General features: G+C 41.5%; 1 protein-coding gene across 6 annotated transcripts in view; it reads right to left on the bottom strand.

Annotated features, from left to right (window-relative positions):
* The window catches only part of DLGAP1 (DLG associated protein 1), a 937306-nt gene that overhangs the window by 370336 nt on the left and 549578 nt on the right, over nucleotides 1-17392 (bottom strand). For all 6 annotated transcript variants that reach the window (XM_069731141.1, XM_069731137.1, XM_069731138.1 and 3 more), the window contains exon 3: nucleotides 12313-13349. In XM_069731141.1, coding sequence (XP_069587242.1) covers nucleotides 12313-13278 — 966 coding nt within the window. In that variant the 5' untranslated portion in view covers nucleotides 13279-13349. The remainder of the gene's footprint in view (nucleotides 1-12312; nucleotides 13350-17392) is intronic.

The following is a 17392-nucleotide window of genomic DNA, read 5'->3' as shown; positions in this document are numbered from 1 at the left end:
TGTGATACAAACATGCTGTTATACATGCATGCTGTGATACATGCATGCAGTGATACATGCATGCTGTAATACATACATGCTGTGATTCATACATGTTGTGATACATGCATGCTGTGATACATACATGCTGTGATACATACATGCTGTGATTCATACATGCTGTGATACATGCATGCTGTGATACATGCATGCTGTGATTCATACATGCTGTGATACATACTTGCTCTGATACATACATGCTGTGATTCATACATGCTGTGATTCATACATTGTGTGATACATGCATGCTGTGATACATGCATGCTGTGATTCATGCATGATGTGATACATACTTGCTGTGATACATACATGCTGTGATTCATACATGCTGTGATACATACTTGCTGTGATACATACATGCTGTGATTCATACATGCTGTGATACATACTTGCTGTGATACATACATTCTGTGATTCATACATGTTGTGAAACATACATGCTGTGATACATACATGCTGTGATAAGTTTCCAAGCTCCTCGCTTCTTCCCGGCCTACAACCTGCAGTAGTGACCCCATTCCTTCACCTCTCCTGCAGTCTCTTTCACCAGTGGTCACCACTCACCTGACTAAAATATTTAACCTCTCTCTTTCCTCAGGCATCTTTCCCTCCTCATTTAAACATGCCATAATTACCCCTTTACTTAAAAAGCCATCCCTGGACCAGAACTGCACGGCTAACTACAGACCTGTCTCTAACCTTTCCTTCATCTCTAAACTCCTGGAACGCTTGGTCCACTCCCATCTAATCCGCTATCTCTCGGATAACTCTCTTCTTGACCCCTTACAATCTGGTTTCCGCTATTTACACTCCACTGAAACTGCCCTCACTAAAGTCTCTAATGACCTAATAACAGCTAAATCCAAAGGTCATTGCTCTCTGCTGATTCTCCTGGATCTATCTGCCGCATTTGATACTGTGGATCACCAGCTCCTTCTCACCATGCTCCGCTCCATAGGCCTCAAGGACACAGCCCTCTCCTGGTTCTCCAACTACCTTTCTGACCGCTCCTTCACTGTATCTTTTGCCGGCTCGTCTTCCTCTCCTCGTCCCCTTACTATCGGGGTTCCGCAGGGCTCAGTCCTGGGCCCCCTCCTCTTCTCTCTATACACTGCCCCTATTGGACAAACAATCATCAGATTTGGGTTCCAGTACCATCTCTATGCTGACGACACCCAATTATACACTTCTTCCCCCGACATCACCCCTACCCTAATTCAAAATAGCAAGGATTGTCTGTCTGCTGTCTCTAACATCATGTCCTCCCTCTATCTGAAACTAAATCTCCCCAAAACTGAACTACTTGTGTTTCTCCCTTCTACTAAACTCACTCTACCCAACATCAAAATTACCCTGGAGGGTTCAACCATAACTCCCAAACAGCATGCCCGCTGTCTTGGGGTCATATTCAACACCAAACTTTCCTTTACTCCCTATGTCCGATCACTCACTCGCTCCTGTCACCTGCATCTTAAAAACATCTCCAGAATCCGACCTTTTCTCACCTTTGAAACTGCTAAGACTCTTACTGTTGCTCTTATTCATTCTCGTCTGGACTACTGCAACTCTCTTCTGATTGGTCTCCCTCTTTCCAAACTTTCTCCTCTCCAATCCATCTTGAATGTGGCAGCCAGGGTCATATTTCTGTCCAACCGCTTCACCGATGCCTCCATCTTGTGCCAGTCATTACACTGGCTACCCATTCGCTACAGGGTCCAGTATAAACTCATCTCTCTCACCCACAAAGCTCTCCGCAGTTCTGCACCGCCATATATCTCCTCTCTCATCTCCGTCTATCGCCCTACACATGCCCTCCGTTCTACAAATGACCTAAGACTAACATCCCCCGTAATCCGAACCTCGCACCTCCGTCTCCAAGACTTCTCTCGTGCTGCGCCAGCTCTCTGGAATGCACTTCCCCAGACGATCAGACTGATACCTAGCCCTGACCTATTCAAGCGCGGTTTAAAAACCCATCTCTTCAAACAAGCCTACCATATCAACTACTCAGTAAACTAACTTTGCCCTGTTCCCTCCTTCCAAATATTATCTGCATGTGAATCTGCACCCTACTATTCATCTGTTTCCACACCCTCCATGCACACGATAACTGCACTTGATACTTGACTATTGCACTTAAACACATGGGCTGATGACCGGATCATACAGCTTCATATGAAAATCCCCATTTATTATAATTGCCAGACCTGAAATAACAAGCACTTTTCACCTATTGTGTCCCCCCTTTTCCTTGTAGATTGCAAACTTGCGAGCAGGGACCTCACCCCTAATGTCACTGTTTAAATTGTCTTAACTTATACTGAATTTATTGTCTGTACATGTCCCCGCTTAATTGTAAAGTGCTGCGGAATATGTTGGCGCTATATAAATAAAAATTATTATTATTATTAATTATACATACATGTTGTGATACATGCATGCTGTGATACATGCATGCTGTGATTCATACATGCTGTGATACATCAACAGACAGCCCTGGCACACCAGCCTGACCAAAGAACTGAGGCGAGCTTCCAGGGCTGTTGAGCGGAGATGGAAAAGATCCCACTCCAACGAGCACTTCATCGCATTCAAACAGTCCCTCACTACTTTCAAGACCACACTCACCACAGCAAAACAAACCTACTTCTCATCTCTCATATCCTCCCTGTCTCACAACCCTAAACAGTTATTCAACACCTTCAACTCTCTCCTCTGTCCCCAGCACCTCCTCCCTCCCCACTCATCTCAGCTGAAAACTTTGCCTCATTTTTCAAGCAGAAGATTGAGAACATCAGAGACAGTTTTAGTCGACAACCCCCACAGCTCTTCCTCCCAACTACCCAGCCCTCCACCTCCAAAACCAACTTCTCCATTACAGAAGATCGACTCTCCACTCTACTCTCAAGATCGCATCTCACCACCTGTGCACTTGACCCGATCCCTTCCCACTTCACCCCAAACCTCGCTAAAGTCTTCATTCCAACTCTAACCCATCTCTTCAACCTATTACTAACAACTGGTGTTTTCCCCTCAAGCTTTAAACATGCCTTAATGACACCTATCCTCAAAAAGCCCTCTCTTGACCCATCCTCTGTATCTAGCTATCGCCCTATATCACTTCTCCCCTATGCCTCAAAACTACTGGAACAACACATCCATCTTGAACTGTCCTCCCATCTATCTTCCTGCTCCCTCTTTGACCGCTTACAATCAGGCTTCCGGTCACACCACTCCACTGAAACTGCCCTAACTAAGGTCACCAATGACCTATTAACCGCCAAGAGCAAGCGACACTACTCTATCCTCCTCCTGGACCTGTCCTTTGCCTTTGATACAGTGGACCATTCCCTATTACTACAGACCCTCTCATCCCTTGGCATCACAGACTTGGCCCTATCCTGGATCTCGTCATACCTAACTGACCGAACATTCAGCGTCTCCCATTCACACACCACCTCCTCACCTCGACCCCTATCTGTCGGAGTCCTGCAAGGTTCAGTTCTAGGGCCCCTGCTCTTCTCCATTTACACTTTTGGCCTGGGACAGCTCATAGAATCTCACGGTTTTCAGTATCATCTCTATGCCGATGGCACACAGATCTACATCTCTGGACCAGATATCACCACCCTACTAACCAGAATCCCTCAATGTTTATACGCTATTTCATCCTTCTTCTCCGCTAGATTTCTAAAACTTAACATGGACAAAACAGAATCCATTGTCTTTCCCCCATCTCACGTGACCCCCCAACGAACCTATCCATTATAGTAAATGGCTGCCCACTCTCATAAAAACCTTCAAAAAGAACCTGAAGACCTACCTCTTCCGGCAAGCCTACAACCTGCAGTAACCACTGATCGACCAAACCACTGCACGACCAGCTCTACTGTATCCTCACCCATCCGTTGTAGATTGTGAGCCCTCGCGGGCAGGGTTCTCTCTCCTCCTGTACCAGCTGTGACATGTATTGTTCAAGATTATTGTACTTGTTTTTATTATGTATACCCCTCCTCACATGTAAAGCGCCATGGAATAAAAGGCGCTATAATAATAAATAATAATAATAATAATAATACATACATGCTGTGATACATGCATGCTGTGATACATACATACTGTGATACATGCATGTTGTGATACAAAGATGATGTGACGTGTTTCTGTTGGTCCAAATTGACTAATATATTTCCAAATACATTTCTAAGAACTCCAGTCCCCTAAGAACCAGGGTCATTCGTGTACTATCCCTAAAAAGTTCTTTGTGCTCTATCACTAATATGCGCTACGTGAAAAATAATTAATTTGCACGGCAGAGTAAATGGCTTTTAATAACCAATATTTGTGACATCTGTGGTCTTGCAGATTTATGATGTACTCGGGAAGGTCCCAGATGCTCTTAGTACAGTAAGGAGATTTAATGCTGCTTAACACTTTAATGGGAAGACATATTGCAGAATAGTCAATAAATGCAGAACTCGAGATTTTAACTTCATCATTGGCCAGATACTGAAAGGAGATGTTCAGGCTTAGGGTAGATGATTAATAATGGATTGATAGAGGTCCCACACTCAGCTCCCCCAATAATCAGCTGCCATTTTCTCCAGTGGCAGCTGGATGTAAACATTGTATGAAGCTGAACTGCACAGATGTGTTTGGCGTGCAGCGGCCGTTAAGGAGAACTGCAGACGATCACCTATTTAGGAGAATAAGAGCAGATCTGCAGTTCTCAACGATAGGTTCTACTTATTGAACCGTTTTTGCTGTTGAGCTCCATTAAATTTTCACATCAAGTCTCTGGAGCTAACGACAGATTGGTGTCCGTGCCTGGTGTTGGACCCCATTAATTATTGGGGCAGGAACAACCACTGTGCCTCAGAAAGTAATAGTGTTTATTCCCTTTGTGCTGCCATATCGCTGTTTATCTTTCTATTATAATAGTGCATTATCTTAGTGCTGTGACATCAATAAGACTTCAGCTGTTACATCACTATGTTCATTCTTATTTCTATATTATGACATTACTGAGTACAATATTCTGGGAATGCTATCTTTATTATACCTTTGCTATGATATCACTTGTTTAACCTTTATCTGTGATATCAACATTTTTGTTATTTCTATGAAATCACTATGGGTATTGCCATGCTGTGACATTACTGTGTGCATTATACTTTTATTATAATGCTGCATTCATTATACCTGTCTTATGATATCACGGCAGTAGGAAACAAATTGAAGTGTACGGTTCTGTACATGAACATACACAAAGTTTCCAAACCATCCAAAGTATTTCACAACTTGGAAAGGGTTAATATTTTGCAAAGGTTCATGTAAATAAATTAGAACACATGACTTGAAACATAAAAATCACAAAAAAAGGTACTAAACAAAAAGGTATATTTTATTTACAATAGAAAATTACCATAAAATACAATTAAATGACAATCAAAATCCAAGTATCACGAACAGAGCTATTTGAATATACAGTACAGGTGCACCCATGAAAAAAATGTGTTGCACCACAGAAGCAGGGTATAGGCACAGAAGTAATAAAGCAGAGGGAGATTTTTTTTCTCAATATAACCAGCAATATTAGAATAATAAAGTGCCAGTGCATAATATCAAAAGCGACTACAGTCCCCTACTAACACATGAGTATGGGGAGACACATATCCCTCAATTCAAAATCGGTCTCGGACCGCATAGTAAGAAACCCTTTGTGTCAAAGTACAAGTGTTCAAATTATATGTTCTTACCTATATCCTTTTCCTTAGGTGCACACATGCGCCCCAACGCACGGTTCACTTTCGGCTTCCTCGGGGGCCAGTATCATGTAAATAAAATAGCACTTTTTCAGTTTAAAGGGAATCTGTCAGCAGGTTTTTGCTACCTCATGTGCAAGCAGACTCATGTAGGCAAAGAGAAGCTGAATCTAACCACATACAGGTGCTTCTCACAAAATTAGAATATCATATCATCAGTATCAATTGAAACTCATATATAGAGTCATTACAAACAGAGTGATCCATTTCAAGTGTTTATTTCTGTTAATGTTGATGATTATGGCTTACAACCAATGAAAGCCCAAAAGTCATTATCTCAGTAAATTAGAATGCTTTATAACACCAGCTTGAAAAATGATTTTAAAATCCAAAATGTTGGCTTACTGAAATGTATGTTCAGTAAATGCACTCAATACTTGGTCGGGGCTCCGTTTCCAGTAATTACTGCATCAAGGTGGTGTTGCATTGAGGCGATAAGCCTGTTGCACTGCTGAGGTGTTATGGAAACCCAGGTTGCTTTGCTAACAGCCTTCAACATTGTTGGGCTGATGTCTTTCATCTTCCTCTTGACAATACCCCAGAGATCCTCTATGAGGTAAGGTCAGATGAGTTTGCTGGCCAATCAAGCACATTGATACTGTTGTTTTTAAACTAGGTATTGGTACTTTTGGCAGTGTGGACAGGTGCCAAGTCCTGCTGGAGAATGAAATTTCCATCTTCGAAAAGCATGTTGGCAAAGGGAAGCATGAAGTGCTCTAAAATTTCCTGGTAGACGGCTGCGTTGACTTTGGTCTTGATGAAACACAGTGGACCCATACCAGCAGATGACATGGCTGTGAACTCGCAGGACCTGTCACAGGGCACCGCGAGCAGAAGTACTTTCTCACGCTTGCGGTGTTATCAGAAAGGTAATAGGATTTCACAGAGAGACACTGAGCACACGGTGCTCAGTGTCTACTGGATGACAGGCTGCATGGTCGCATCATGCTACCATGCAGTCTGCCATCTAGATGTAACATAACTAGACCCATTGTGGGACAAATGGATTAAAAGCATTTCTGCAGAAAAGTGAGGAATATTGTTTTTTTACCTCTTTTGCAGATGACGAGGGCATCGGGAATGGGCAAGGTCATAAGTATGGTTTAATTAATATTATTAAAGAAGTCTCTGTCATTCTTTCAATTAAAGGACCTTTTTCTCAGTGTTTGTGTTTTCATACAATGTGACTATGGGGTTAGTAATGGGGGGTGTCTTATTGATGCCTCTCCACTATTTACCTCGGGGCTTGATGTCACCTGACAATACAAAGGTGACATCAACCCATCCAACTATCACCCCATATGCTACCACTACAGAGCAAGTGGGAAGAGCGAGGATAAGTGCCAGATTTGGCGCATCTTAGAGATGTGACTTTTCTAGGGTGGCTAAAAGCTGATGTTTTTAGCCTGGGGGAAGCATCCATGGCCCCTTCTTAGGCTATTAATATCAGCACACAGCCATCTGCATAGCCTTTGCTGGTTATTTATTATAGGGGGACCCTACATCATTTTTTTTAGGGTCCCCTATTTTAATAGCCAGTAAAGGCTAAGTAGACAGTTGTGAGCTGATATTATTACCCCCTTCCCAGGCTATAAACATTGTCCTCCAGCCTTTGGTTTTACCTCTGCTGGTTTCAAAAATTGCCCGGGAGCCCACACCATTTTAACTACACACACTGTTTTAATTGTATTTGTCAGAGACATCTGTATATCTACCTATTCTATTTGTATTTACTGTATTTATTCCATCTCTTTTGTCCTGTTGGCTCCTGCAGTGATTTTACAGTGCACAGCAGATGAATTTCTGGCTTTTCTTCTATCTATCTATCTATCATATATACTGTACATATATATGTGTATGTGTCACTGACATCTACTGTATCTATGTATTCTATGTGTATACAGTGCCTTGCGAAAGTATTCGTCCCCCTTGAACTTTTCAACCTTTTCCCACATATCATGCTTCAAACATAAAGATACCAAATGTAAATTTTTGGTGAAGAATCAACAAGTTGAACACAATTGTGAAGTTGAACAAAATTTATTGTTTATTTTACATTTTTGTGGAAGTTCAAAAACTGAAAAGTAGGGCGTGCAATATTATTCGGCCCCTTTACTTTCAGTGCAGCAAACTCACTCCAGAAGTTCATTGTGGATCTCTGAATAATCCAATGTTGTCCTAAATGCCTAATGATGATAAATATAATCCACCTGTGTGTAATCAAGTCTCCGTATAAATGAACCTGCTCTGTGATAGTCTCAGGGTTCTGTTTGAAGCACAGAGAGCATCATGAAGACCAAGGAACACAACAGGCAGGTCCATGATACTGTTGTGGAGAAGTTTAAAGAATGGTTTGGATACAAAATGATTTCCAAAACTTTAAACATCCCAAGGAGTACTGTGCAAGCAATCATATTGAAATTGAAGGAGTATCATACCACTGCAAATCTACCAAGACCCGGCCGTCCCTCTAAACTTTCATCTCAAACAAGGAGAAGACTGATCAGTAGTGTTGAGCGATACCGTCCGGTATTTGAAAGTATTGGTATCGGATGGTATCGGCCGTTATCCGAAAAATATCGGATATCGCCGATACCGATATCCGATACCAATACAAGTCAATGGGACACAAATATCGGAAGGTATCCTGTAATGGATCCCAGGGTCTGAAGGAGAGGAAACTTTCCTTCAGGCCCTGGGATCCATATTCATGTGTAAAATAAAGAATAAAAATAAAAAATATTGATTTACTTACCCTCTGACGCGCCCTGGTCGTCACCGCTGCAACCGCCTTGCTTTCGTTCCGAAGAATGAGCGCGTAAAGGGCCTTCGATGACGTCGCGGCTTGTGATTGGTCGCTGAGGTGGTGCAACAAAGTATTAAGTTAAAGGGGCCGAATAATATTGCACACCCCACTTTTCAGTTTTTGAATTTCCACAAAAATTTAAAATAACCAACCAACTTCACAATTGTGTTCCACTTGTTGATTCGTCACCAAAAATTTACATTTGGTATATTTATGTTTGAAGCATGATATGTGGGAAAAGGTTGAAAAGTTCAAGGGGGCCAAATACTTTCACAAGGCACTGTACATCTATTCTATCTATTCTATTCTAACCTGTCAGTGTGATTTTACTGTACGCAGCACATGAATTGCTGGCTTTTCAAAGGAAATCGGTGTGTAAAAATCAGAAAGCACTCGCATGGTCCGAGTGCTGTGCAATTTTTTTCTCGCACCGTAGGCTTGCATTGGCGAGTATATAAAATTAAAAAAACAACAATATCCCTCACCTGTCGGTCTTTCTGTCTTTCTGTCCCAGACAGTAATTCATGTCTGGGGGATTAATAGCTTTCAACCTGGACGGTGCCAAGATGAGACTGTCCAGGCTGAGAACCACTGGTGACTGAGCTGCTGTAAGTGCAGTGTCAGTAACTGGTGGTGACGTCATCGAGGTTACCTTCGGTAACTGAGGCTTTGTTCCTAGCAGGGCTGAACTGCTGTGACCTCAGCACCGTGGGTAAAAGTCAGTGATGAGGTCACCGCAGTTCATGCTCAGTAACTTCACCACACATGCTGTGAAGTTCCTGAGCTTGAACTGGCTGGTTATCAGAAACACAGGGGAACCCATGCAGGTATTTTTTTTATTATTATTTATTTACAGCGCAGGAGCGGCTGATGAATACTGACATCTGCTGCTCCTGCTCTCACTGTTATTAGCAGCAGCAGGTGTCAGATGATTGTAGGAGTAGTCCTATCAGCTGACACCATTGATCAGAGGTAAACTTTATACCTTCAATCACAGCTGAGCACTCATGCTGTCTTCTGATAGCATGGGATCCACGGCTCTCTGACCGACGGATATGATTTCACCGCTGATCAGAAGCAATATGCTGGTGTTTCCCATGCTGCTACATAGCGTGAGAAACATCGGCTTTTGTGCTGCATATGTTTGGCAATATTCAGTGATTAAATTGGCGAATATTGCAAATTTGGTGATTGTGAGTCAAACCGAATATTGAAATATTCATTCATCTCTAGTTTCAAGGTCACACAGGACCTCTTCTTCAGGACAAACCCAATTTCTTTCCTTTACTGGTTGAATATCCTATTCGGTCTACGGACTCGTGTCCTTCTGCAGCTGATTTATGTGTTGTGCATGTTGCTACCCCACCAGGTGAGTTAGCACCCACAATTGGTTTCTCACTGTGTTACCAGTTAAGAAGCTATTGCACTTTTGTTCACTCCCCAGTTTCTATGCTACAACGTCATGTTCATAGTCTGCAAATTTAAAAAAAAAAGAAAGTACTACTAAGAATTTTCCGTCAAGTGTCCCCTCCCCATGCTGCACAACTGGTGTAGTATATACGCTGTTAGGACTCTGCTCTGTCTCAGTCCTGGCAGTCATTATGTGACTGTTTATATGTGATTTGCATAGTTCCGGTCACAAGCCGATTGCTTTTTCTTCATCTTCTCTCAATGTTTTGTGACTACCTCTGGATTTATGAAAAAGAGCAGAATTCTAACAATACATAAATTAATGACTGCTACTATTCCCAATGTTACAATCCATCGCTACTTTTCTACCACCGGACAAAGTTTTCTCAGTGAAAGGCTTGACGGTATTGGTGGGCCTCTGGTTCCCTGCTGATTCACTTTGGTTGTGGTTTATTTTCCTTTGCCCATTTGGTAATATGAGTCCACATATTTATCCTAAGGAGTTTTTTTGGGAGTCTTTTTCTGGCCCTTATTGATGAACTTATTTTACTTTTATTGATTTCGACCTGTGTATATATCCTATATCCTCCTTATCTTTAATGGAATTAAGTAACTTGACTTGTGGTCTTCAATTGCCCTTGAGAAACAATGAACTGCAGGGTTATATTCTACATGGCCCTTTACAATAGTGGGATTCTCAAACGATATGTCATCAAAAAGGAAGTAGGAAAAAAAAGAAAAGCAGTTAGATTGTCTAGTTAACAAGAATATGGATTTTTTCCAGTATATTATAAAATAAATTATGGAATTAAATAGATAGGGATTTAGGACTACCCCCTTTTAAGAACACTATAAGATGTTAGTATTTTGTGTCCAAGTTCTGAATCCCAATCTAGAAAAGTTACAAAACAGTGAAGTGTACGAATGATTCCATTATGCTTTCTCTCTGTAGGTTCCACTCCCGTCTTATGAATACTGATCCGAATTACTGACTAAAATACTTGCATATTAAAGTGGCTTATGAAGACTGGCTTTGTGTTCCAGTCTTTTTTACAACATTATGGTTCAGATTTTTTGTAAACAAAGTTCTATAAATCTTATTGGTTTTCAATGCTATGCTTTTCCCTTTGGAAGTCAATAGAGAAAAATAGAGAAAAATTGTAACAATTAGAGTTTGCAGCAATAAAACACCACAGAAGATATGCGCCTTTCAAATGGAAATGAGATTTTTGCAAATAGAATTGAAAATTATATTCCTTCTGTATAGTGATATTTTAAGGTGTAGAAAGACACAGCTTGAAAACAGCAAAACAGCAAAGGGCTAAACCCAACTTTAGTACTATATATTTCTGAAAAATCAAAGCAAATAGGCAAATCGATTGAATTAAAGTGTGTAGTCTGATATAGCAGTCACATCCCTCGCTTCTGTGATTAATAGTGATGAGTGAGTGTGCTTGTTACTCGAGATTTCCGAGCATGCTCGGGTGATCTCCGAGTATTTGGACACGCTCGGAGATCTAGTTTGTGTCACCGCAGCTGCATGATTTGTGGCTGCTAGACAGCCTGAATACATGTGGGGGTTGCCTGGTTGTTAGGGAATCCCCACATGTGTTCAGGCTGTCTAGCAGCCACAAATCATGCAGCTGCGGTGACACAAACTAAATCTCTGAGCGAGCCCAAAATACTCAGAGAACATCCGAGCATGCTCAGAAATCTCGAGTAACAAGCATACTCACTCATCACTAGTGATTAACACTAATTTAGCGATGTCCTTTTCTTGAGACTCCATTATATATTGTGATCATAGGTTCACCCTTCTTTATTGCTGTCGAAAGCTCGGGACTGAACGAAGAATGTCTAGATTGATTCAATAAAGGTCAAGAATATAACTTCTGTGCTTGTTGGGACTGTTTTGATTCCCTAATATCACTCACTTCTACTATATATATATATGTTCATGAGAAGTGAGTACAGATGAAAAGCGTATGACTATGGAGTCAGACTACACAGTTTGTTTGCAGTCTGTTACCATGGAAACAATTATGCACAGGAACATTAGACATTTTTTTAAAATCATGACTATTTGCACTTATTCAATATAAACGAATGAATAATCATGTATGGCAGGCATCACAAATGCTTTGCATTTTTCATTGTGTTAGTAATTTATCAGTAATAATTACACATGATTTAAGAAGGACAAGTGACAAAGGAACACATTCGGAGGCCTACCTGCAGGTACTGGCATGACCTCTCTTGTTGACATGAGTCAGACTTTACCAGTGCTTGATCCATGTTTATTGCAGGTTTCTGGTAGACTTCCCGAGCCCTGCTTACTGTTAGTGTGGATGCCCAAGAACTTTTCTTTAGCATCTGGCTGTCCAAACTTACAGGTAAACTCACAGGTAGGTTTGTACAAGTGTTGCATTTTACATCATTATTGCTTCTTGATGACTTTAATGCATGTTCGCTAAGTGTGTTATAAGCTTCCATAAAGTACTGAGACGTGGAGCGGTCCGGGCATCTCCCCATAGTCATGACAGCAGTGGGACCATGGTACATGCAGACATCATTGTCTAAGTTATCCTGTGAACCCCACCACCCTGAAATGTTTGTTCTCGGTTTCAGTTCAGCTCTCCTTTCTTTGCTCTTACTTCGCTTGCCATACCTCACAGTTTGCATTTCTTCTGGACTGGCTTTATTTCCATTAGAGTTTCCTTTCGTTGGGCCTTCAAGTGAATGTGATTTTGTGAACAGTTTCTGGACAGAATGAACCAAATGTCGTATCCTACCAGGACTGTCACTGCGGTGTTCCACTGCACTCCTTTTGTATTGCAAAGTGTGATATCCATCCCGATTGATAGGAATCTGCCTTTCAAATTGATCCAAGAGGTTAGTAGGAAGTCGGTTACCTTTTCCAACACTTCCATGGGGCACTAGAGCACACTCATCTTTAAGCTCATGGTGGGAATTGTAATGTCTCCTTGGAAATGTACTGCTAGCAATCTGATCCCCGTAGGGCATTATGCATTCTACTGGGTAGGAGTTCCTTTGAGCATAGTAAGGGTGATCCGCAGGATGAGGATCTACTGGGTTGAGCAAATATGGCTTTCTATCTGTATGGTGAGGGAGGGCATCACATACTGAGTCACATACAACCCCATGATGATGGCTACGGCTGCTTGATAATCCTTTCATAGTTGAGCTGAAAGATATTCCAGAGTCATTGACTATTTATTGTAGCCAGTGGTCAGGTTCTAAACCAAGGCCTATAAAAGAATAAATATGTTAGGAAAGTTTATGTAATCTGATTTACAAATATAGAAAACATGAACATGTCACATGAAAAAGTTACATAGAAAATTTGAACATGGCTAGCATCTCAATTAGTACAGAATAATTATGGCATAAATGCTGTAATCAATGGCATTGTCCTTCATTTAGATATTGATGTCCTATGGTCAGGAATGAGCATCATTAATAGATAAGTGGGGGTCTGACACTTGGCACCTCTAAAGATCAGGTGTTTGCTGGCTGGATACAAACAGTGTACACCACGGGAACAGTAAAGCTCCATACACTATAGTGGTTGTTCTCAAGTACTGCAGCTTGTCTCCTATTGATGTGAACAGAACCTAAGATGCAGTATCTGAGGATGGACAGCGCATAGTGTATGTAGCTGTGTTGTGCTGTCTGGCTCTGGTTTACATCCGGCCACTGCAAATAGCTAATTGGTTGGGTGCTGAGTTCTTTGACCTCCACCAATATGGAATTCATGGCCTATCCTAAGGATAAGCTATCAATATCTAAGCATTGAATAACCCCTTTACCATATTACTCACTCAAGAATGATCATCCGGTATAGTTGATTACACCTTTCCTTTGTCTATCATGCACTTTTTAATGAGAATACTATTAAAAGGTTCCATCACAAATGCAACAAATATTGAAATCTAGAATATTATCATTATTTTAATCAGATTTTTAAACTGGTTATTCAACGAACATTGCCAAAATGTGGGTCCTGGCCGTGACCTCTTAGGAAAGAAGCAGTAGGCCACCCTTGTGACCAGCAGTGATGGTTGTACTGCTCCATTCACATGGGGAACATAGAGCCACTATCTTGTAATCAGTGGGAATCCCAGCAGTTGGATCTCCAGGAATCATATATTTGTAACCTACCTTATAAACAGGTGATAAACCTATTCAACTAATGAGAGTGCAGAAACTGTGATCACAAACAGTCCTGCAGTTTGGAGATTCACAGGTTCCTTTGCAATATCTGGCAAGACTTTTATTAATCGCATTGTCCAGGCTTGGGGCAAAAGTTGGCACTCGGTGCATTGGTACCGTTAGAGTGAGTGGGCAGTCACGTGACTGAATGTAAGCGATTTGCATACTGATGGTCACATGCTGACTAGATGTGTCTGGCTTCTCTCAATTCACTTCTATGTAAAGAAGTCAAGCACATATGCAAATCGCATAGAATCACGCACAAGTATGAAGGTGGCATACATGTGGTCACGTGACCACCAACTTGCACCAGCCATGCCAGGAAATCATGGCAGCATGTGCACAGCATGCTGTCATAAATCAGCAGTCTGCAGCCAAACAGGATGACCTCGGACTTTTCCCAAGGCGGACAACCTGTTTAAAAATTATACAAGATAATTGGGGTGAAGGACCATTACAGAAAGCTCTTGTGCCCCGAGGTAAAATCTGTAACAGGGCCCCAACCTACCTTATACCATTTTTTATTATACAATTGATACCAAGATTTAGATTACTGGTGTCCCATGTGGCAGAGGAGCATCTGCATCCCTATAACTACACCCGGGTTATACCTTTAGCTCTAGAGGCAGCAGAATGACCTTTTCTCTCATATATACACAGTTGTAACTTGACCATAAGTGCCCAAATGTCATTTTGGTATTTATGTTCTTTCTGAACCAATAGTAAAGTAGGTAGGGGAACTGTAACAGGACTCTTCCGGGATGACCCATTTACAATGCATTGGTTAACATAATTTGACAAGTTATCTAAGAGCTGTTAGAACTTTTAATAAGCAAATGTTTATATCACAAAGTAACAGCTACCGAGAATTTGCCATCGGAGATTAAAAGAAACGAGCACCTTGAAACTGCAGACGCAGATGGAAGAGGCATTTCCATGAGATCTCTTCCTTAGCACAGCAGGAATAAAACAGACTGAAAAATGCCATGCTTACACGCCTTTGATCAGCACTATTTTCAGTGGCGCATTCTAGCTTCAAGGGGTATTGAGCGCCATTTCTGCGCATCTAAGGATACAGTAGCACATTGAGTGACGCTTGCTCGTTCCTTGCAGCGCAGGTAATCACAGTGTGGCTCGTTCAGGGAGGATGTAGTACCCCACTGATATGATTACTTCTATAAAGGAGCAATTGCCAGGTTTAAAGCAGTGTTCCCATTATCTCACTCCAAAATCATATTGTGACATGTCGCCTCCTTACTATCATTGCATGCTATAAAAAGTAATATCAGCATTGAGTTCGGGGTAATATGACAATCTGCACAATGTTTGAATGACAGTCACACATATTAATATGCTTTATTCATATAGCACTAGGATATTCTGCAATATATAAACATCCATGGTCAATAAAATACCAAAGAGGCTAAGCTATAATATTAAACAACTTTGTATAAATCAACAGTCAGAGGAACTTTGTAATATATTTGATCAGGAAAATATGCTACCGTCTACATTTATGAGCCACTTCTTCTCTTCTGTGACTCTTAATTTCACCATCCACTCTGAAAAAAATGCCACAGACAAGGCAAAGACAGACTGCCAACACAGGGACTGCCAATACCTCTCCAACACCATAGAGAGGTGAGGGGAAAGGATGAGTGAGGAGCGGCATAAGAAAACAGGCAGATGAAGACACAGAAAGATAGTGTTGATCTTTTTTAAAAATTATTTGACCTCTCCCCAGAGCTGGATTCACAGGCACACTGATCAGTGCCGCTGTATAATTCCTCCCATCATGTCTCTGCTGCTTCTGACTGCTACTTAAGCAGTGAAGACCAGGAGTCCCCTTCTGTGTGTCATGCCATGAATGGGAGACATCACCTGCCAACACCTGTACAACACACCGTAGAGAGGTGAGGGGGAAGGATGAGTGAGGGGCAGCATAAGAAAACAGGCAATGGAGACACACAAAGATAGTGTTGACCATTTTTAAAACTTCTTTTACCTCTCCCCAGAGTTGGATTCACAGCCACACTGATCACTGCCGCTGTATAATTCCTCCCATGTCTCGGCTGCTTCTGACTGTTTGCTAATTAAGCAGTGAAGGGCATGTTGTGTATGGGAGACATCACAGGACCAAGTCTGCTGCCATTTAGCTCACAATCAATTATGAATTAAGAGATCACAATCAATTATGAATTAAAGGGAACCTGTCACCTGAATTTGGCGGGACTGGTTTTGGGTCATATGGGCGGAGTTTTCGGGTGTTTGATTCACCCTTTCCTTACCTGCTGGCTGCATGCTGGCTGCAATATTGGATTGAAGTTCATTCTCTGTCCTCCGTAGTACACACCTGCGCAAAGTAATCTTACCTTGCGCAGGCGTGTACTATGGAGGACAGAGAATGAACTTCAATCCAATATTTCGGCCAGCATGCAGCCAGCAGGTAAGGAAAGGGTGAATCAAACACCCGAAAACTCCGCCCATATGACCCAAAACTGGTCCCGCCAAATTCAGGTGACAGGTTCCCTTTAAGAGATAGGGCATGCAACAGGGAAAACGGTAAAAAATGCAGGATATAAACCATATAATGGCCATAAATAGTGTTATTCCTCATGTATTTGCACCACAGCTTAGTCTGAAAAGTTATTGAAAGCACAGTTCTTTTTGACGTTACTGTGCTGACATGCCACAGTTTAAGGCTGGGGTCACATGAGCGTTGATTCTCTCATGCAAGAAAATTGGATCGATTATGCTGACACTTGGTTCAAACTACCAGGGATTGAGTCCAGTATCAGCTTACTGTGATCCGATTCTCTCGCAGAATTATAGGACAGGGGTGGAGAATCTTGGTATCATACACTCTTCCCTCAATCCATACACTATATCAGTTTTGAGAAGATAATGTTACTAGTAAAACTATGAAGAAATGAGAAGTAAAAAAACATTTGTAAAGTGAAATAAATTTTATTTGGAAAAAGCTTCTAGTGCTGTCAGAACACAATACCATAGAAGCTCTATTTGCTTACTGTCTGCTATGATCCAATTCTTTGCGGGATGACTTATGTATGAAGTATTA

The sequence above is a fragment of the Ranitomeya imitator genome, chromosome 6 (genome assembly GCF_032444005.1).
Source record: "Ranitomeya imitator isolate aRanImi1 chromosome 6, aRanImi1.pri, whole genome shotgun sequence".
Lineage (NCBI taxonomy): Eukaryota > Metazoa > Chordata > Amphibia > Anura > Dendrobatidae > Ranitomeya > Ranitomeya imitator.
Note: the sequence above shows the minus strand (reverse complement) of the source record. Positions and strands in the feature narration are given on the sequence as shown.